Source organism: Panulirus ornatus, chromosome 51, assembly GCF_036320965.1.
Source record: "Panulirus ornatus isolate Po-2019 chromosome 51, ASM3632096v1, whole genome shotgun sequence".
Classification (NCBI taxonomy): Eukaryota; Metazoa; Arthropoda; class Malacostraca; order Decapoda; family Palinuridae; genus Panulirus; species Panulirus ornatus.
In genome coordinates this window covers 6125917-6149147 of record NC_092274.1, presented here as the reverse complement: position 1 = coordinate 6149147, position 23231 = coordinate 6125917, and the positions used below count along the sequence as shown (strand labels likewise).

The 23231-nt window shown below is 39.7% G+C and overlaps 2 protein-coding genes across 3 annotated transcripts in view; both read right to left on the bottom strand.

Moving 5' to 3' along the window:
* Positions 1-16099, bottom strand: part of LOC139764900 (RING finger protein 141-like) — a 28365-nt gene extending 12266 nt beyond the window's left edge. For both annotated transcript variants that reach the window (XM_071691962.1, XM_071691963.1), the window contains exons 1-4: positions 15958-16099; positions 14350-14505; positions 9512-9683; positions 1454-1532 (exon numbers count right to left, since the gene is read on the bottom strand). In XM_071691962.1, coding sequence (XP_071548063.1) covers positions 1454-1532; positions 9512-9683; positions 14350-14501 — 403 coding nt within the window. In that variant the 5' untranslated portion in view covers positions 14502-14505; positions 15958-16099. The remainder of the gene's footprint in view (positions 1-1453; positions 1533-9511; positions 9684-14349; positions 14506-15957) is intronic.
* Positions 16100-16239: 140 nt separating this feature from the next.
* LOC139764901 (GSK3-beta interaction protein-like) lies at positions 16240-21977 on the bottom strand. Its single transcript, XM_071691964.1, is given in 4 exon segments — positions 16240-16512; positions 19954-19964; positions 19966-20166; positions 21822-21977. Coding segments are annotated over 4 exon segments (534 nt in total). The 5' UTR covers positions 21963-21977; the 3' UTR covers positions 16240-16331.
* Positions 21978-23231: the final 1254 nt, after the last annotated feature.

Below are 23231 nucleotides of genomic sequence, written 5' to 3'. Positions count from 1 at the left end.
TGCAGAGTGATAAAAACCTTCACAAACTATATGCGGTATACAGTACAAAAACAATAAAATTTGGCATCAAATACATAAATCTATTTCAGATTATACCTATTTAGCTATTTTCAGCCAAGGAACTTCCTTGCCAATCAGAGTATATTCAGAGCATCAAATATGTCAACACACACACCTTTCATACAATTATATACCCTAATATCTAAAATCCCCTGGGACAGGGAGAAAGAATTCTACCCATATATCTCCGTTATCCCTGAGGATAGGGGAGAAATAATACTTCCCACGTATTCCCTGCATGTCATAGAAAGCAACTAAAAGGGGAGGGAGTGGGGGCTGAAAATCCTCCCCTCTCATTTTTAATTTTCCGAAAGAAGGAACAGAGAAGGGAGCCAAGTGAGGATTTCCTTCAAAGGCTCAGTCCTCTGTTCTTAATGCTACCTCACTAACGTGGGAAATGGTGAATAGTATGGAAGAATGGAATATCTCTGTGTCATATGTGTAAACTAATGGGCTGGGGAATGGGACTGGAAACCTTCCCAACATATATTGGGCAGAAGGAGCCAAGAAAAGATTTGTCCCTGAAGGCTACAGGTTGGGTGTCTGAATGTAAATGATCATAACTAGGATGAAAATAAGGCAGAAACCTGGATCCTCTAGGTATGAATGAAAGGGTTAAGGTACAATGGCTAGTGAATTTTCAGGAGGCAAAGTTCAGTGTTACTGAAAGGTCAAGAGCAAAAGAAGGTGGTACTTCTCATGAAGAATGAGCAGTGGGATTGTGCTAAGGAAAGTATTAAGTTCAAAATTAATAAGGGTCAAACTGAGAGCATACTACAAGAGGAAGACAAACTAATTTGTTGTATTTCATACACTTTGAAGGCCTCATTACTTTTTAAATCTGCTTCACATTCATCCACATTTCAGTTGCATTTCTATATTACTATAATCTTCACTTGCATACCCATACTGACAACTAGTCTTAATTCTGGAGTTCTCAGTCATTAGACCTTGCATATTCATGTGAAATAGTTTTCATGGATTATGAAAGACAGACAATCATCTACCTTCTTTCTTTCTTTCAAACTATTCGCCATTTCCCGCTTTAGCGAGGTAGCGTTAAGAACAGAGGACTGGGCCTTCGAGGGAATATCCTCACCTGGCCCCCTTCTCTGTTCCTTGTTTTGGAAAATTAAAAAAAAAAAAAAACGAGAGGGGAAGATTTCCAGCCCCCTGCTCCCTCCCCTTTTAGTCGCCTTCTACGACACGCAGGGAATACGTGGGAAGTATTCTTTCTCCCCTCTCCCCAGGGATAAATCATCTACCTTTCTTTCAATTAAATTTCTGTCTAGCTTTTTTTGGCTATAATGCTTTTATATAATCATGTTTGGTGAGTTTATTTTACTAATTCTAAAGGATATAGTCCAATATTGGAGAAAAAAATTTACTGTACCTGTAGCATCAACACCAAATATGCCATCCATACTGCCAAGTGATCCTCCTGTACATTCGTATGTTATTCTTCGAAACACCTGAAAGTGAAAGAAAACAAAATAGAGGATTTACATAGAGAATGTACTCACACTAGTTTTCAATATTTGAAACTTTGTAATCACAACATGGATTAACATCCTAAAAATCAGTAACAAGTCTCAGACAGAGCTTTGCTGAAAGGTACATAATCATCTGAAAAATGCTCAAAAACTTTTTCAAAAACTACACACACACACACATATATTAGAATGGATAAAGGCAGCAAGTATGAATATGTACATGTGCATATATGTATATGTCTGTGTATGTATATGTAAGTATAAGTTGAAATGTATATGTATGTATATGTGAGTGTACAGTCATTTGTATACATATATGTGTATGTGGGTGGTTGGGCTATTCTTCACCTGTTTCCTTGCACTACCTTGCTGACGTGGGAAACAGCAATTAAATATAATAAATATAATTTAATATATATATCATCCCAGGGGATGGGGAGAAAGAGTACTTCCCACATATTCCCTGCATGTCGTAGAAGACGACAAAAAGGGGAGGGAGTGGGAAGCTGGAAATTCTTCCCTCTCGTTTTTTAATTTTCCAAAAGAGGAACAGAGAAGGGGGCCAAGTGAGGATATTCCCTCAAAGGCTCAGTCCTCTGTTCTTAACGCTACCGCGCTAATGCAGGACATGGTGAATAGTATGAAAAAAAATAAAAAAATTATATCTTTATCCAAAGAATAAAAATAGATAAATACAGATATATTTCTCTCTCTCTCTCTCTCTTTCTCTCTCTCTCTGACTGAGTGTGAACGAATGTGGCCTTTGTTGTCTTTTCTTAGCGCTACCTTGCGTGCATGCGGGGGAGGGGGTTGTCATTTCATGTGTGGCGAGGTGGCGACGGGAATGAATAAGGGCAGACAGTATGAATTATGTTCATGTGTGTGTATGTATATATATGTATATGTTGAGATGTATTGGTATGTATATGTGCGTGTGTGGACGTGTTTGTATGTACATGTGCATGTGGGTGGGTTGGGCCATTCTTTCGTCTGTTTCCTCGCGCTACCTCACTAAAGCGGGAGACAGCGACAAAGCAAAATAAGCAAATAGATAAATAAATAAATACGTGTATATGTATGTGTATATATATATATATATATATATATATATATATATATATATATATATATATATATATATATATATATATATAAAATATATAAAATATATATAAAATAATATATATAAGGGGATAAGAGTGAGTGCTCAAATTACAGAGGTATAAGTTTGTTGAGTATTCCTGGTAAATTATATGGGAGGGTATTGATTGAGAGGGTGAAGGCATGTACAGAGCATCAGATTGGGGAAGAGCAGTGTGGTTTCAGAAGTGGTAGAGGATGTGTGGATCAGGTGTTTGCTTTGAAGAATGTATGTGAGAAATACTTAGAAAAGCAAATGGATTTGTATGTAGCATTTATGGATCTGGAGAAGGCATATGATAGAGTTGATAGAGATGCTCTGTGGAAGGTATTAAGAATATATGGTGTGGGAGGAAAGTTGTTAGAAGCAGTGAAAAGTTTTTATCGAGGATGTAAGGCATGTGTACGTGTAGGAAGAGAGGAAAGTGATTGGTTCTCAGTGAATGTAGGTTTGCGGCAGGGGTGTGTGATGTCTCCATGGTTGTTTAATTTGTTTATGGATGGGGTTGTTAGGGAGGTAAATGCAAGAGTTTTGGAAAGAGGGGCAAGTATGAAGTCTGTTGGGGATGAGAGAGCTTGGGAAGTGAGTCAGTTGTTGTTCGCTGATGATACAGCGCTGGTGGCTGATTCATGTGAGAAACTGCAGAAGCTGGTGACTGAGTTTGGAAAAGTGTGTGGAAGAAGAAAGTTAAGAGTGAATGTGAATAAGAGCAAGGTTATTAGGTACAGTAGGGTTGAGGGTCAAGTCAATTGGGAGGTGAGTTTGAATGGAGAAAAACTGGAGGAAGTGAAGTGTTTTAGATATCTGGGAGTGGATCTGGCAGCGGATGGAACCATGGAAGCGGAAGTGGATCATAGGGTGGGGGAGGGGGCGAAAATCCTGGGGGCCTTGAAGAATGTGTGGAAGTCGAGAACATTATCTCGGAAAGCAAAAATGGGTATGTTTGAAGGAATAGTGGTTCCAACAATGTTGTATGGTTGCGAGGCGTGGGCTATGGATAGAGTTGTGCGCAGGAGGATGGATGTGCTGGAAATGAGATGTTTGAGGACAATGTGTGGTGTGAGGTGGTTTGATCGAGTGAGTAACGTAAGGGTAAGAGAGATGTGTGGAAATAAAAAGAGCGTGGTTGAGAGAGCAGAAGAGGGTGTTTTGAAGTGGTTTGGGTACATGGAGAGGATGAGTGAGGAAAGATTGACCAAGAGGATATATGTGTCGGAGGTGGAGGGAACAAGGAGAAGAGGGAGACCAAATTGGAGGTGGAAAGATGGAGTGAAAAAGATTTTGTGTGATCGGGGCCTGAACATGCAGGAGGGTGAAAGGAGGGCAAGGAATAGAGTGAATTGGAGCGATGTGGTATACCTGGGTTGACGTGCTGTCAGTGGATTGAAGCAAGGCATGTGAAGCGTCTGGGGTAAACCATGGAAGGCTGTGTAGGTATGTATATTTGCGTGTGTGGACGTATGTATATACATGTGTATGGGGGGGGGGTTGGGCCATTCTTTCGTCTGTTTCCATTGCGCTACCTCGCAAACGCGGGAGACAGCGACAAAGTATAATAAAAAAAATAAAAAAATTATATCTTTATCTAAAGAATAAAAATAGATAAATACAGATATATTTCTCTCTCTCTCTCTCTGACTGAGTGTGAACGAATGTGGCCTTTGTTGTCTTTTCTTAGCGCTACCTTTTTCTCCATTCAAACTTACCTCCCAATTGACTTGACCCTCAACCTTACTGTACTTAATTACCTTGCTCTTATTCACATTTACTCATAACTTTCTTCTTTCACACACTTTACCATACTCAGTCACCAGCTTCTGCAGTTTCTCACATGAATCAGCCACCAGCGCTGTATCATCAGCGAACAACAACTGACTCGCTTCCCAAGCTCTCTTATCCCCAACAGACTTCATACTTGCCCCTCTTTCCAAAACTCTTGCATTTACCTCCCTAACAACCCCATCCATAAACAAATTAAACAACCATGGAGACATCACACACCCCTGCCGCAAACCTACATTCACTGAGAACCAATCACTTTCCTCTCTTCCTACACGTACACATGCCTTACATCCTCGATAAAAACTTTTCACTGCTTCTAACAACTTTCCTCCCACACCATATATTCTTAATACCTTCCACAGAGCATCTCTATCAACTCTATCATATTCCTTCTCCAGATCCATAAATGCTACATACAAATCCATTCGCTTTTCTAAGTATTTCTCACATACATTCTTCAAAGCAAACACCTGATCCACACATCCTCTACCACTTCTGAAACCACACTGCTCTTCCCCAATCTGATGCTCTGTACATGCCTTCACCCTCTCAATCAATACCCTCCCACATAATTTACCAGGAATACTCAACAAACTTATACCTCTGTAATTTGAGCACTCACTCTTATCCCCTTTGCCTTTGTACAATGGCACTATGCACGCATTCCGCCAATCCTCAGGCACCTCACCATGAGTCATACATACATTAAATAACCTTACCAACCAGTCAACAATACAGTCACCCCCTTTTTTAATAAATTCCACTGCAATACCATCCAAACCTGCTGTCTTGCCAGCTTTCATCTTCCGCATATATATATATATACATTTTTTTTTTTGCTTTGTCGCTGTCTCCCGCGTTTGCGAGGTAGCGCAAGGAAACAGACGAAAGAAAAGGCCCAACCCACCCCCATACACATGTATATACATACGTCCACACACGCAAATATACATACCTACACAGCTTTCCATGGTTTACCCCAGACGCTTCACATGCCCTGATTCAATCCACTGACAGCACGTCAACCCCGGTATATCACATTGCTCCAATTCACTCTATTCCTTGCCCTCCTCTCACCCTCCTGCATGTTCAGGCCCCGATCACACAAAATCTTTTTCACTCCATCTTTCCACCTCCAATTTGGTCTCCCTCTTCTCCTCGTTCCCTCCACCTCCGACACATATATCCTCTTGGTCAATCTTTCCTCACTCATTCTCTCCATGTGCCTAAACCATTTCAAAACACCCTCTTCTGCTCTCTCAACCACGCTCTTTTTATTTCCACACATCTCTCTTACCCTTACGTTACTTACTCGATCAAACCACCTCACACCACACATTGTCCTCAAACATCTCATTTCCAGCACATCCATCCTACTGCGCACAACTCTATCCATGGCCCACGCCTCGCAACCATACAACATTGTTGGAACCACTATTCCTTCAAACATACCCATTTTTGCTTTCCGAGATAATGTTCTCGACTTCCACACATTCTTCAAGGCTCCCAGAATTTTCGCCCCCTCCCCCACCCTATGATCCACTTCCGCTTCCATGGTTCCATCCGCTGCCAGATCCACTCCCAGATATCTAAAACACTTCACTTCCTCCAGTTTTTCTCCATTCAAACTCATCTCCCAATTGACTTGACCCTCAACCCTACTGTACCTAATAACCTTGCTCTTATTCACATTTACTCTTAACTTTCTTCTTCCACACACTTTACCAAACTCAGTCACCAGCTTCTGCAGTTTCTCACACGAATCAGCCACCAGCGCTGTATCATCAGCGAACAACAACTGACTCACTTCCCAAGCTCTCTCATCCCCAACAGACTTCATACTTGCCCCTATTTCCAAAACTCTTGCATTCACCTCCCTAACAACCCCATCCATAAACAAATTAAACAACCATGGAGACATCACACACCCCTGCCGCAAACCTACATTCACTGAGAACCAATCACTTTCCTCTCTTCCTACACGTACACATGCCTTACATCCTCGATAAAAACTTTTCACTGCTTCTAACAACTTGCCTCCCACACCATATATTCTTAATACCTTCCACAGAGCATCTCTATCAACTCTATCATAAGCCTTCTCCAGATCCATAAATGCTACATACAAATCCATTTGTTTTTCTAAGTATTTCTCACATACATTCTTCAAAGCAAACACCTGATCCACACATCCTCTACCACTTCTGAAACCACACTGCTCTTCCCCAATCTGGTGCTCTGTACATGCCTTCACCCTCTCAATCAATACCCTCCCATATAATTTACCAGGAATACTCAACAAACTTATACCTCTGTAATTTGAGCACTCACTCTTATCCCCTTTGCCTTTGTACAATGGCACTATGCATGCATTCCGCCAATCCTCAGGCACCTCACCATGAGTCATACATACATTAAATAACCTTACCAACCAGTCAACAATACAGTCACCCCCTTTTTTAATAGATTCCACTGCAATACCATCCAAACCTGCTGCCTTGCCGGCTTTCATCTTCCACAAAGCTTTTACTACCTCTTCTCTGTTTACCAAATCATTTTCCCTAACCCTCTCACTTTGCACACCACCTTGACCAAAACACCCTTTATCTGCCACTCTATCATCAAACACATTCAACAAACCTTCAAAATACTCACTCCATCTCCTTCTCACATCACCACTACTTGTTATCACCTCCCCATTTGCACCCTTCACTGAAGTTCCCATTTGCTCCCTTGTCTTACGCACTTTATTTACCTCCTTCCAGAACATCTTTTTATTCTCCCTAAAATTTAATGATACTCTCTCACCCCAACTCTCATTTGCCCTTTTTTTCACCTCTTGTACCTTTCTCTTGACCTCCTGTCTCTTTCTTTTATACATCTCCCACTCAATTGCATTTTTTCCCTGCAAAAATCTTCCAAATGCCTCTCTCTTCTCTTTCACTAATACTCTTACTTCTTCATCCCACCACTCACTACCCTTTCTAATCAACCCACCTCCCACTCTTCTCATGCCACAAGCATCTTTTGCGCAATCCATCACTGATTCCCTAAATACATCCCATTCCTCCCCCACTCCCCTTACTTCCATTGTTCTCACCTTTTTCCATTCTGTACTCAGTCTCTCCTGGTACTTCCTCACACAAGTCTCCTTCCCAAGCTCACTTACTCTCACCACCCTCTTCACCCCAACATTCACTCTTCTTTTCTGAAAACCCATACAAATCTTCACCTTAGCCTCCACAAGATAATGATCAGACATCCCTCCAGTTGCACCTCTCAGCACATTAACATCCAAAAGTCTCTCTTTCGCGCGCCTGTCAATTAACACGTAATCCAATAACGCTCTCTGGCCATCTCTCCTACTTACATAAGTATACTTATGTATATCTTGCTTTTTAAACCAGGTATTCCCAATCATCAGTCCTTTTTCAGCACATAAATCTACAAGCTCTTCACCATTTCCATTTACAACACTGAACACCCCATGCATACCAATTATTCCCTCAACTGCCACATTACTCACCTTTGCATTCAAATCACCCATCACTATAACCCGGTCTCGTGCATCAAAACCACTAACACACTCATTCAGCTGCTCCCAAAACACTTGCCTCTCATGATCTTTCTTCTCATGCCCAGGTGCATATGCACCAATAATCACCCATCTCTCTCCATCAACTTTCAGTTTTACCCATATTAATCGAGAATTTACTTTCTTACATTCTATCACATACTCCCACAACTCCTGTTTCAGGAGTACTGCTACTCCTTCCCTTGCTCTTGTCCTCTCACTAACCCCTGACTTTGCTCCCAAGACATTCCCAAACCACTCTTCCCCTTTACCCTTGAGCTTCGTTTCACTCAGAGCCAAAACATCCAGGTTCCTTTCCTCAAACATACTACCTATCTCTCCTTTTTTCACATCTTGGTTACATCCACACACATTTAGGCACCCCAATCTGAGCCTTCGAGGAGGATGAGCACTCCCCGCGTGACTCCTTCTTGTGTTTCCCATTTTAGAAAGTTATTGTCCTTGTTAAAGGCACATGCTTTCCAGACATAAGTTGATTTCTGCATGCTCTGTAGTTTAGTTATGCATGACAACCAAACAAAGGATGAGTTACTGGCACTGCCTGGAGGCCCAATAACTTACCAGTGACCATGGTGGGCACTAGTGAGCCTTTAAGGGGGATATTCAGCACTTTTGACATCCAGTGTCAAACTGCTGCTGCCCTTACCAAGGATTAACCAATCCAATTAATAATGTGCTTTTCTTACACTACAAATGTCTGGTTCAGAACTCATGAAAAAAAAATGGTTTTATATTTCTATATACCTACTCAAACACAGAAATATACATTTTTTTCCTTTCCTTCATTACTATTTGCTATTTCCCAAAGTAAGCAAGGTAGCATCCAGAACAGTTGACAGAGCCTTAGAGGAAAAAAGATCCTCACTTAGCTCTTTCCTATTTCTGCTTTTATTAAGCAATACATGATGGGAGAATTTCTATCCCCCATTCCTGCCCTAATTTGATACCTAAAACATGTAGGAGATACATGGGTGGTATTCTTTCTTCACTATACCTCGGGCATGAGAAACACACAGGGTAAACCATAGAAAGGTCTGTGGGGACTGATTATGGACAGGGAACTGTAGTTTCTGTATATTACTAATGACAGCAAGAGAATCTATGTAAGCAGATGTGGCGATCATGTATGAAAAAAATACTTGCGCACTTTCAAGGAATGGATGAAGAAAATCACATGCACACTGAAAGGTTTGATAACGGTACAAAAACAACAAAAATCCCTCGTAAATGATTATCAAAAGTAGCAAAAATGTTAATGACAAAAATTCTTAGTACCTACATACTTATAGACACTCTTCCAGGATTGGATGGAGCAATAAACTTCTTAAATACACCAACATTAGTACTGTCATTGACATCTCTATATTTACTTTTCCTGGCAGACTTTGCGATCAGGTTTCTAGACTCAATTTGATTCTCAAAAAACAATGAGCAACATACCTGTAGAAACTGGCGTATATTCAGCAGACGATATGACTGCACCTTGTTTGTTGCTGTATCGAGTTTCACACATGCAATACGTACAGTGGCTTTCCAAAATATGGTGGAATCTGTGCCCTTTTTCACAGCAAAAACTAGCACACGACCTTCACTGTCTTTGTACTCTCGGCAACTGTAGAAAAAAAATAACCATGGGTGACGACTTTGAGTAAATCTACTGGTATTTTTTACAACTTAGCTTTTTCTACCCTTTCTAAATCTTTTTTTACACACCCAAATGAAAATCCTTATATATACTTTGCCAAGTATGCTAAAAAGATACTCCTCTGTAATTCTTACAGTAATCATCCAGAAAACAACATTCTTGCAGAGATTCCCTTTATGCTTTCAGAGATCAAGACCAAAGATCTGATATTTTTACCTTCACAACTGCAAAAAGTCACTTCTTCTCAGAGATGAAAGCTTTATTACAAAAATCTACAATTCTAAAAACCCTTTGCATTATGCAAACGGATTCTTCAACTTGATTTTCCTATCTTACTATATCTCTGATGCCTGTTCTAATTGGAACTCCCTTGAGGGGGTGGCCATAACAATCATCTCCATAACTAATGAACTCCTGTGCTGCTTCTTAGCCTTTTGTACCTCACCCTTAAGAGGCCACTGGCAGAAAGCAACTCCAGTGCAGTTTGCAGAGGCTCCTCCCTAACGTTCCTACTGACTACTTCTATCCAATGCTCCTAACCAATACTTCTACCTAATGCTCCTGCCTAAATATTCCTACCTACTACTCCTTTCTACTGCTTCTACCATTTTGCCAAAAGGCAGGGCTAGCCCACAGTGCTTACCGCAGGAAAATCTAGAGTTACATACAATGAGCTGAGTTGTGTGTTGTCAAGTGTTACGTATGATAAGGAGAAACTGTACATTTGTGGACAAAATGCCAGCAGTTCACCTGTGAGACACAGAAAGAAGAGACAGCTACCAGAGCCAAGAAACCTGACAGCCATTTAAGTGCTGGCTCACTAAGCAGCTGTCAACAACCCTCCTGATACCCAGATGGGTATTACTTGTAATATACCTCCCTGATCGTTGGCTGCCTACCAACTACTACCCACTATTAATATCTAGAAGTACTTAAAATTCTTTCTATCACAGTTTCTACTAAAGCAACTTTATTCAATTTTCACTTGTTAGGAGTACAGCAGCTTAATCATTACTTTGCTATCCTGATGCATAACCCAAAATATTTTTGTTTTTGCCTTCTTTTTTTCCTAAAAAACATTCAATTCCTTTGATGGCTCATTCATGCTACTACACATTAAATATTTCCTAACCTGTTCCTCTGAATTTGTACAGCATCTTAATAAATTATTTCCTTTACAGTGACCAATGTGGGACTGCAAAAACTGGTCAAATCCCGACTATCTTGGAAGACTGATAAAGAAAGAAAAGTGGGTACAAGGTAGAAGTTGGTGGGAACATTAGGTAGGAACCTCAGAAAACACTGTGCAAGAGTTGCACTCCACCAATGGCCTGTTGAGGATAAGACAATAAAGGCTAAGAAGTGGCATTACCACTCACCAGTTATGAAGGGTCTTTTGCTGTGGCCAACTACTAGGAGTTCCCAGAGGTTTTTGGGACAGGCATTGAGGATATCAATATGGAGTTGGGGGAAAATAAATGCAGGAAGTAATCCAATTTTAAGTGTTTGAACAACCACCTCTTAAGGGCGGGATGATTTTGTTAAAGACAAAAGACGGAGGATAAGTCTACCACTTTATAGCTTGAGAAAAGAAGGTACCATAAAGATCAATCTTCATGTGATCAGTCTCTAAACAGGAGCTACAAGAAGCAGCATCTACACATCTGTCACAGGTCCAGGTCACAAGTCCTGGGACACATGAAAATAGCTCAAGTCCAAAGCACCCAAAATAATACCTGGAGAATAGAGGTGGAACATTCTGTCTATAGCCTTAAAAATACATGATTACAGTTTTTATGTTAAAGTTTCATTCTTCTGTTGGAGAGAGAGAGATAGATATCAGCACTAGAAACCACAGAGGCTTCATTTGGCTTATCCTTCTCCAACACGGTAAAAATATCTCCTAAGTAGCACCATTCAGATAATTAATTAGCTATAACACTCCTCAATGAAAATCAGCTGAACCTTAAGAATATTCTCTCTCAACTGAGAATAAAAATCTGATCATCTGACTAGGCCATTCTTACAATCCAACCTCTTTCCTTTCAATGTCGATACTCTTTCTTTAGAAAGATCAATGTGGTCACAGCAAAGAAAGACTTAGTATGAAAATGCTCTTGCATACTAAACAGCAGCGCTTGCTAAACTTCAACTTTCAACCAATTCTATAACTGTCCAGTCATTTTCTTATAGAAATAAAGCTCAAATGACAAGTAGAAGTCAGCCTAGTTTTTTTCTCAATAGTCTAATAAAAGTAACCCAAGTCACAACATACAATGGATTCTCTCCATTCAAAAGTAATTTTTTTCTATTGGATACTATTCAAGCACATAAAAAGCATATATAATAAAGGATAGAACTTCAAAAGACAAACCTCCACAAATAACCTATGATGTAAAACTGAAAATGAAATAAAGAAAACAGTGGAAAATATGCACTTCTTGCTCCCATCCTGGGTCTTTGTTTGTGGTTATTTTCAGCTAAAAACCACATAAGTTTATCATTTTCAAGGCTACGTAAATAATCAGACACCACTACTGTTCCCAATTTTTCCATCTCTATTCTCCTTCCCTTCCATTCAAACACTCCATCTAACTCCAGTTGGATGACTCTTAAAATTTCCTCAACCCCTGATGTTACATATCCTAAGCCTAAGCTCCTCCCTGTAATCTCTTTTTGTACTGTCCAAAAAGCACTGCTCTGTCTGGACAAAAGCATGTCTTTTGAGTCACGTGGCATCCATCCTAGAGTAGTGAATGTGCTTCCAAACTTGCCCTTCTGCTTGCTCATTTGTTTCACTTCAGTTGAAACATCAAAACTTTTCCTTCTTCATGGAAACACATCTGCTTCCATTCCATGCCAAAGGAGGTCCATTCTAACCCCTACAACAATCATCCCATTCCATTCACTTGTACTTTTTCAACAGTCTTTGAATCCATCCAAAACTCGCATTTCCTGAAACATCTTGAATCTCTCGGTCTTCTCACTGATCATTAGCAAGGCTTCTCAATGTAAGATATGCTGGTGATATCTTCTCATGTCTTAGTAATGCCTGGTCATTATCTCTAACAGACTTTGACAATCCTATGAAGTAACCCTCGATATATTAAAAGCATTTGACAAGGTATGGCATCAGGGTCTCATCTCCAAGCTACATTCTTTTGTCTTTCTTTGTTTCCTCTCTTTGTTCCTATATATCTAATCCTTCCCTTTGGCCATCCTACCTTTGCAGCTGCCGATGGATTAACCTTTCCGATTTTCCCTATCAGCAGCAGTGTCCTTCAAGATTCTGTCTCGTCTCCTACACTCTTCCTCCTTTTCATCAGCAATATCCTTTCTTCAACAGCTACCCAAATGCTGTACTTATATGCTATCTCAACACTGCATTTGCCTACTTTCCTCAACTCTGCTGCATCTTCCACAACTTAACCTGCATCTTGTTTCAACATAACTAACTCTATTGGACAGTATATCTCAGTGAGGTAGATTGCACCCGGTTAAGTTGAATGCCTCTTAAATCCCTCATAATTTAACTGACTCTTTTGATAGACCTATAATCTCAACACCAACAGAATGTACATACTTGGTGTCATTGTAACATGTAAACTATTTTGGAAACCTCATGTTACTTGAATATCAAAATCTGTCTCTAAGATACTTTCTAGACTAAACTTGTGATAAAACGGACATTTACAAAAATTTGTTAGATCCCAAACTTAAGCTGGTGGTGGTCGAACAGCTCATTAAAAGCAGAATTCTGATACACTCGGGGATGTTCTAGCTCTACATATTTACTAAATATAGGCAAGCCTAAATGAGTTTGACTTCTCGATTCACTGTCTAAACTCTCAACTTGACTTCCCATATGTCGCAGTGTTGGTTCACTTTCCCCTCTTTCATGGGTGTGATGGCACATTGCTTTTTGCATCTGGAAGTGGGCTGCCTGTGTGTCCCACCATTAACTTGACCACATATTACAGAACAAACTATTGCATCCCACAATTACCATGTGGCTGATGGCAACTCAAGGGTAAACCATTTTTATATGTTCTTTTCCCTACACCTCAGAGCTTTTGAACTGTCTGCCCCTTCATATCTTTCCACACAACTATAACCTGGCCCTTTTTAAGAGGCAAGTTTTTCATTTCCTCCAATATTCTTAAAATATCTTTCCTCTTTTCACATTTGTCCCTCTCATGAACCTTCTTAACATTTCAATTGAGGAAGCCTGGCCTCAATGTGGACTTTAGTCATGACTCATCTCAAAAAAAAAATCCACAGTGACACATCAATAACTGGCTATATACTTTGGTACAGTTTCCAGCACTGTTACAGTGTATTCAATACTAGGTTTTGCAAAGTAGTATAGTGAAGAGGTTCTTGTAGAAATTTCTCTACATGCAGCACTGCCCTCTATGTTGACAACAGCTCTTACAATACAAATATAATCATAATCTAAGAAGGTACTTCTTTGGAATGCAATACTGTACAATAACATAATCTAAACACTTATTATCCACTGTATCTTATTCAATTATTAATGTCTGTTTTATCAGAAATTTTCACTTGTAGTTCTATAAATTTTGAAACAATTTTGACACTGTTTTAAAAACAAGTCATCCACTCATCTTACATCTGATTGAGCTGGGTGATGTAGCCGAGGAACTGGTCGTAGGTAAGTGTTGTGGTAGTGGCTATGTCATAATCAGCACCAGCATGCTTCATTAACTGGTTGTGCAGGGACTCCAGATTCTCCCGCAGAGGGTTGCTGTTACCCTGACCCATCGTGCTATAGAGGTCACAAATATTTGTAAGTACAGAGCTACAGAGATTTAATTATCATCACTGCAACACACATGATTATGATGGTGGGGATTGGAAGATGGTGGTGAAGTGGCAGTGGTAGTGGTGACTGGTGGCAGCTGTGAAAATATGCTATAAGGTCTAATGATAATGAAAATATCTAATAATAATTACAATGATATTAATAACTATAATGATGACGGTAATGAAAAATGACGGAAAAAATTCTTCTCATTCTAAACCATAACATAATCCAATCTTGAATTCTACTCCACTTGATATACACTTTCTTGATCTTAACTCACAAGAAAAACATGTCTTGCTTGCATGCACAGCTACATTCAGGACACCATCCATACCACATGAGCCCCCTATGCCAAGATGAAACTTCTACAATGAAGACAACAAAACCCTATGCCATAACTACCAAGCACTTACACTGCCAAGACAAACATAACAGTATTATCATCACAAGTAGTAGGTAGGTAGGCAATAGCTGGTAGGCTGCCACCAACCCAGGAGGTATATTACTGGTACTACCCATCTGTTCTTGTCAGGTTGCACTACTCTGAACCTGGTAGCTGTCTTCCTTTCTACCTCACCCACACGTGGATGGCTGGCAATTTGTCCGCAAACACACAATCTCTCCTTTTCACACATAAAGCTTGACAACACTTAACTCACACAGCTCATTCTTTATAACTTTACAATTTCTTGTGATGAGCACTTTGAACTAGCCCTGCCTTACAGCAAAATGGTAAGAGCAATAGACAGAAGTAGTAAGTAAGAACATTAAACTGGAGAATTAGTATAAACATCTGGCATTAGCAGTAGGTAGGAACATTAGGTGGGAGCTTCTGAAAACACTGCACTAGAGTTGCATTCTGCAAGTGGCCTAAAGGGTGAGGCACCTCAGGATAAAACAGGGCACTGGAGTTCACCAGTAATGGAGACTCTTTTGCCATGGCTACTCCCTTAATTGAGTTCCTTTAGGGTACATGAATCAGAAAGATAGATAGATAGATATATCACATGTAAAGACCTGGGGCAGTGAACATGGGACAAATTCCTGAGCACTGCTTCCCCTCGAAACAATGAGGATAATGATGTAATGATTTTCATTTATTTTTGTAAAATGATACAATCTGGCATTGACAATCTTTCCATCATGGTTTAGCTGCTCTAACTGAGCAGATTTATTGAAATAAGACAGAACAGACAGTTGCTTATCTTTGAAAATGTTTGGTGTATGTCTAACTAGGAGAATAATGTAAAACATTCCTAAGAAACATTAATGGTTAAAGAAATTTTTCTTTTTACTTGAGAGGAACTGATACCGTAAACAACTAACCAATTATTTCCCTGAAAAAGTAATGAATTATTAAAATTCATTAATGGATAACCGAGGTACAACTCTACCAAATAAAGAAATACTCACCTGAAATGGCTATAGATGTGAGTAGCAGTAATGCCCAAAGGTCACATTGTTGACCTTAGTTCCATAAGCTGGCTCAAATGCATCTGTAAGATTTCTATCTTGCACTGACACATTCTTTATTTTTCAACATTCAGCAAGTTCTTGTAATTCCTTATCAAAACAATTCAGTTATCATTAACATCCATGACCTTTCAATATTTGGAGTATAAATCCAACTCAGGGGTTTTCAGTTCTGAAAGTCAACTAATCAACTTCTACTGCACCTTCAGTGCAATACTAATGATAAACAAATTCAAATTGTCTAGTATTTTGTTTCTAGGAAAACTTATGACATTAAACAAAGCACACAGCATGGCAATTTCAAACTGCAGACATCAATTCACCACCTCCACATCTTCTTTGTTTCTAGCATCAGCAAGCTTCATCAACTTATTGGCTAAAGCCAAACTAAAACTCTCACGATAGAGGGGGCTAATACTGTCTAGCAATGCATAGGGAGTCTCAAAGTAACTTTCTGAGGGCCTGGAGTTATCGTTGTACTTCGTGCCTACAATCCTGCAGAGAAATTTGTAAAATGTTTTAGCATTTCATTTAAAAGTATAAACGGATCTAATGCCCAAATACAAGTTTTCAAATCATTAAGGAATAATGATCTTTACTGACCTTCTTTTACTATCATTGTGAAAACAGTTTCATTTGTGAAAAATAAAAATAAAAAAGGAGAGAGTGTGTGTGTGTGTGCATGCGTGCCAAGTGCTTCACATTAAACTGAAAACGAACATGAAGGGTGTTTGGATATGATGAAAGTGTACTTGTAGTGTAGCTGGAATTGGTCAAGTCCAAAGCATGCCTTGTGTTTGTCTGAGAAGTGTGGCTTTTGATGAGTGTATATCTGGAAAGGAGTATTCTGAGTTGGGAGGGCATATGTTTTGTGCTTGTCCCGCTATTCCAGTGTACATGTTTTTGTCTGTGTTATATTTGCTAGGGGTGTGGGTATCTAGGAGTAAAGGTTGCTGAAGTGTGAGGCTGGGATAAGTCTTTCATTTCTATTTGGGGATGGGTTAATTATATATTGATTTGAGGGGGAGGGGTCTAACATAGGTGTTGAGTGTCTGGGGTTGCTAGGTATCCAGTAATTGCTCTAAGTGCACTATTTCCTATGGTTTGCAGCTTTGTTATATTTGCTTTTGAGAGGGTGAAAGGTTGGGCAGAAGGGGCATAGTTTACGAAGAACCAAATGAATTCTTTGTAAAGGATGTTAAGGGTATTTTTTCATGTCCAAATATAGTGCAAGCTAGTGTTTTGAGGCATTCAGCATGCATGATGCTTTCATGTTGATGTTACTGGTGTGAGAAGTGAATGTTATTTGTCATATGAAATACCACTAGCCAAATGATGTCACGATACCTACTGTTCTAAATGTACAACTCACTGATCCGAGTTAATCAATACTGAAGGCTGTAAAGTACGGTCTACCTGTCTAGCAATGACAATGTCTTTACCTAATAGGGCTTCTCCTAAATCAGATGTAAATCAGTCAACTGGCACATACACTGAGCAGATGTATTCAAAACATTTTTTTCTGTTCTATCTGGAGATCTGACATTTAAGTGTACCCTAAAACTGCATAACAAATGCTAAATGAGAGAGAGAGAGAGAGAGAGAGAGAGAGAGAGAGAGAGAGAGAGAGAGAGAGAGAGAGAGAGAGAGAGAGAGAAATTTTAGATAAATCAGTTCAAAGCTTATGATAGTAAAAGTCCCAAGGATATATGTCATAATCTCTTATTCTGGCAGTTTCTTGATTTCAGAGCATGACATTTTCCCTCTGCAATAGACAGTAGGCTTACAAACTGAAATTCAGTTCAGTACAGGCGTGCATAGTGCCATTGTACAAAGGCAAAGGGGATAAGAGTGAGTGCTCAAATTACAGAGGTATAAGTTTGTTGAGTATTCCTGGTAAATTATATGGGAGGGTGTTGATTGAGAGGGTGAAGGCATGTACAGAGCATCAGATTGGGGAAGAGCAGTGTGGTTTCAGAAGTGGTAGAGGATGTGTGGAACAGGTGTTTGCTTTGAAGAATGTATGTGAGAAATACTTAGAAAAGCAAATGGATTTGTATGTAGCATTTATGGATCTGGAGAAGGCATATGATAGAGTTGATAGAGATGCTCTGTGGAAGGTATTAAGAATATATGGTGTGGGAGGAAAGTTGTTAGAAGCAGTGAAAAGTTTTTATCGAGGATGTAAGGCATGTGTACGTGTAGGAAGAGAGGAAAGTGATTGGTTCTCAGTGAATGTAGGTTTGCGGCAGGGGTGTGTGATGTCTCCATGGTTGTTTAATTTGTTTATGGATGGGGTTGTTAGGGAGGTAAATGCAAGAGTTTTGGAAAGAGGGGCAAGTATGAAGTCTGTTGGGGATGAGAGAGCTTGGGAAGTGAGTCAGTTGTTGTTCGCTGATGATACAGCGCTGGTGGCTGATTCATGTGAGAAACTGCAGAAGCTGGTGACTGAGTTTGGTAAAGTGTGTGGAAGAAGAAAGTTAAGAGTAAATGTGAATAAGAGCAAGGTTATTAGGTACACTAGGGTTGAGGGTCAAGTCAATTGGGAGGTGAGTTTGAATGGAGAAAAACTGGAGGAAGTGAAGTGTTTTAGATATCTGGGAGTGGATCTGGCAGCGGATGGAACCATGGAACCAGAAGTGGATCATAGGGTGGGGGAGGGGGCGAAAATTCTGGGGGCCTTGAAGAATGTGTGGAAGTCGAGAACATTATCTCGGAAAGCAAAAATGGGTATGTTTGAAGGAATAGTGGTTCCAACAATGTTGTATGGTTGCGAGGCGTGGGCTATGGATAGAGTTGTGCGCAGGAGGATGGATGTGCTGGAAATGAGATGTTTGAGGACAATGTGTGGTGTGAGGTGGTTTGATCGAGTAAGTAACGTAAGGGTAAGAGAGATGTGTGGAAATAAAAAGAGCGTGGTTGAGAGAGCAGAAGAGGGTGTTTTGAAGTGGTTTGGGCACATGGAGAGAATGAGTGAGGAAAGATTGACCAAGAGGATATATGTGTCGGAGGTGGAGGGAACGAGGAGAAGAGGGAGACCAAATTGGAGGTGGAAAGATGGAGTGAAAAAGATTTTGTGTGATCGGGGCCTGAATATGCAGGAGGGTGAAAGGAGGGCAAGGAATAGAGTGAATTGGAGCGATGTGGTATACCGGGGTTGATGTGCTGTCAGTGGATTGAATCAAGGCATGTGAAGCGTCTGGGGTAAACCATGGAAAGCTATGTAGGTATGTATATTTGCGTGTGTGGACGTATGTATATACATGTGTATGGGGGGGGGTTGGGCCATTTCTTTCGTCTGTTTCCTTGCGCTACCTCGCAAACGCGGGAGACAGCGACAAAGTATAATAAAATAAATAAAACAGGAAAGGAATAAAAAATTCAAGTGCAAGAAAACCAAAACTGAAGCCGACTCTCGGTAATGTGCACTGAATGTCTGTTTTAATCCTCAAAAGTGTATGCTAGAAATACATTACTATTAACAACACTGTTGACTATTATCACATAAATGTTGCAGAAACACTTTATACATCATCAAGTATTCAAATGAACATAAGGTGCCACAAAACACAAGAGCACAAAATGAAATTTTTCTTAAGGCACAAAATAGGATGAAGGGAATTCTGTTATTCAAAAATGCATAAAACAGACATTTCTCTAACCACAGTGAGTAACAAACAGATTTCAGTCATTATTTTAACCAGCTTAATCAAACAATTTAAAACATAAAAAACATCAAACCTTTTCAAACACTTAGCATATGCATAACATGTGATTCACACATACATTTCACAACATCCTGATGTAGCCCCAGATACCTAAAACCTACACAAAATAATGTTACCTTCAAATGAGCAGTATTTGGCAATCTTTATGATCCTTGGGGCAGTTACTACTGTAATAAGAAAACATAAGCCTTATGGATGACTAAAATACCTGAATCCAGCAGGCAGTGAGCTCAATGCAATAAGCTTTATCTTCCTTGGTGGTGATATTGAAGAAGATAGTGGTGTTGGAGGACGGGAGGGACGATATATGAATCTGGGACACACATTCCTCTACATCCTGGATGACAGCTGCAGCCTCTTTTTTCCACTCCTCCTCGTCATGCACACGTTCCTCTTGGTCGTCCATGCTCCGACAGTCATGCTGATGTGTTACGCAGGGTTAGGAAACAGTTAAAACTAAAGCATAAACCTTTCATAGCATACCAGAAAACTTGAAGACAGCTGACCTCTTCTAAGAACTCATTTCATAATTTCAGTTTATGAGTTCTGTGATAATCTTAATTCATCAATAAAATGAAAGTAAAGTCTGATCAAAACAACTTACAGTACACTAGTTTATAACCAAATTCATTTATGTTCATAATACAAAGCAAGACGAATAGCACTACAGCATGTAACAGCTATGATATTTAAAACAGTTAAGAAGATAACTATTTACTTATTCTAAAAAAGAAATAAAAAATAACGGATACATTTCAGCTGTCTTTCTTTCTGTTGGAATTTTCCACTCTTGTTTCCTGAAGATTCAACTACTAAGTTATAAGCCAGGTAAAGTTTTAAGTTATGCAGTTTTATAAAAAGCATAACACAGGTAAAAATCCTAACTAAAGTTTTAGGTTGCAGGCCTTTCAGTTCTTTAGAAGCTGGGGAAATAAATGAATATAGTCCTGCTACAATAGGTGGAATTTTCTTCAAATCCTATGGAAAGCTACATTCCTAGCTAAACCTTTTCATAAGTGGCATAACTCAGGGAAAACTCGAATCAGAGTCATGAGTCTCTTGCAACTGTAAGAAATTTTATGAGTAAGTGATTTTGATTTTTTATAAGATCATGCTACTGTATCAAATCTAATGCATATCAGATTTTAATTAGTTATGTTATAACTACGGTTAAGCTGCAAGTTAAAATATTACTCCTAGAAGCAGATGGGCAAAATGACAACACAGCGAAGAAACTGCAAAAGTTTTCCAGAAGAGCAAAACTCCACTGCCAAGTGGAGGCAATGGGGTACACCAGCAACACATGTCTTGTTCTGGCTACAAAATAGTCATATATCATGTATACAAACACACACACGCACACACACACACACACACACACACACACACATTCTTAAAACTGACTAGACCATCAGCAATTAAGGAAAAGGGTTATGAGAAGTATATTCATGACGGTGGAATATAATCGTAACATAAGTAAAACACATTATTCAATATTTTCAAGCCAATACTTAGCCAATATTTAAGAATGTAACTATTGTTGAGAAAGATAAAACTGGTGTTGGGCTCGACATTTTAAAATGGTGACATTAAAATAAGAAACACACCTGTTAAAAATAGGTAGAGAGCATTGATATACATATAAAATATGGATTAACATGATTAGAAAACTTTTATGCTAAACCATCCAAACCTGACGTCACAAAATTCAAGAGACAAAACATGTCACAAAAAATATCCGCAAATCTCACACGATATTCGTAACACCAGAGATAAACTGGACTTCAGCCATCACTGGTAGGGTGCTCGACGTCCATTGTTACAATTTCATCGAGACACTATCATACAGGCGATAATCACCTCCAAAACTGGGTAAATTACGTCAGTAATGACAACGCTTGTGGTAGTTTGGTGGGGGTGGGTGGGAAAGATGACAACTCGTCAGTAATATCAACTCTTGTGGAAGTTTTGGGGGGAGGAGGGTGGAGGAGGGAGGACAACTCGTTATCATAGTTAAGTCATGCCCAACGGGCCAGTCCTGTTGCCCAGGTTAGCATTAACGGTTAATATACTCACATGCTCTACACTGTATGGGAGACGACTACTATCAGGTCCTACCACTGTATCCCCAGCATACCAAGTATATTCACCAGACTGGAGACTATTTTTGTGCTTCTGCTTGGCTCTAAGGTCTGGAGACTCGTGGGGCGCGGGCATACAAATTCTTTCACCTAAATACCTCAAAGTAATTCCCTGTGTATTCATCCAAGTTGGCATTGCCATATTTTAATACGTATCATTATGAATTAGAATCATATCCACAGTTAGTTATATATATATGAACTTGAGATATAGCTACGATTATCAAGGCAGCGGTATTTATATTTAGCCCCGTACCCATATAAACTATCAAACAGCTGATTCCGTCGTACTCAACATATAAATGTCCATGTTACGAGAATGCTGCTATCTGATAATAATTCATTAGACTTAAAGACGTCATGAGATTGTGTACTTTTCATTCCAATCCTGTCCTCCATTCCCACCACATTTCCAGTACAACTACGTAATAGGCATTTTTCCTCGGGCTGGTTGTTTGGGTCTAAAGAGTTCATTGAGGTCAACGACAAGGTAAATCCATCAACCGAATAATCTTTAACACTGGATGTTAAGGATGGTTCTAGACTACATACGCTCTCTGCGTATGTGGCCCAAGTGCTAGACAAGAAAGGAAATACCTTCAAACCATCATGGCTGCCATATTGACCCTACCCAACGTAATTAAGACATTCACTATCTGCTTAACCTGAATAGCGAATGAGTAGTTGAATTTGAATAACGGAAATTTAATAATACGAAGAAAAAATATGTTCCATTCACGAAGAATTTAATCATGTAAAAAATTAATGCTCAACTCATTGTATTATTTCAGTTACCAATCACTGCTATCCTCAATGAAAGAATTAATTACCTTGGATATCCTATTGCCGGCAAGAATCCCTTTCACGTGTCTTCTTTCACTGCTACTTGATACTGAATCCTTTTGATTTGTGCCAATGTAATCGTTGCTTTGTTCTGTCTTCTCACCCTCCTTACTCCCCAATTACATATGTGGACCTTGCCGGGGGCGTCTTGAGTCACTGTGGATATTCCATCATCACTTCATCCCTCTTGCTAGAACACCACGGCACTGCGGTACAGCCTCTCACATCACAGCAGTACCATGGGAATCAACATCGTTCCAATCCCCTCAGAAACTCCACGAGACCCGGATGGTTTCGTCTCACAAAGCAGCACCCCAGAGACTTCGGTATCCTTCTGTCCCTTGCAGCAGCAGTATTGGACTTGAGTAATGCTTTTTCCACTCGCAGCGGCACCACGGGACTCTGGCTTTACCTCTTTCCCCAAAACACCATGGGAGTGTGGCAATACCTCTTCCACTGCAGCAGTACCATGGGAGCGTGGCAACATCTCTTCCCCTGCAGC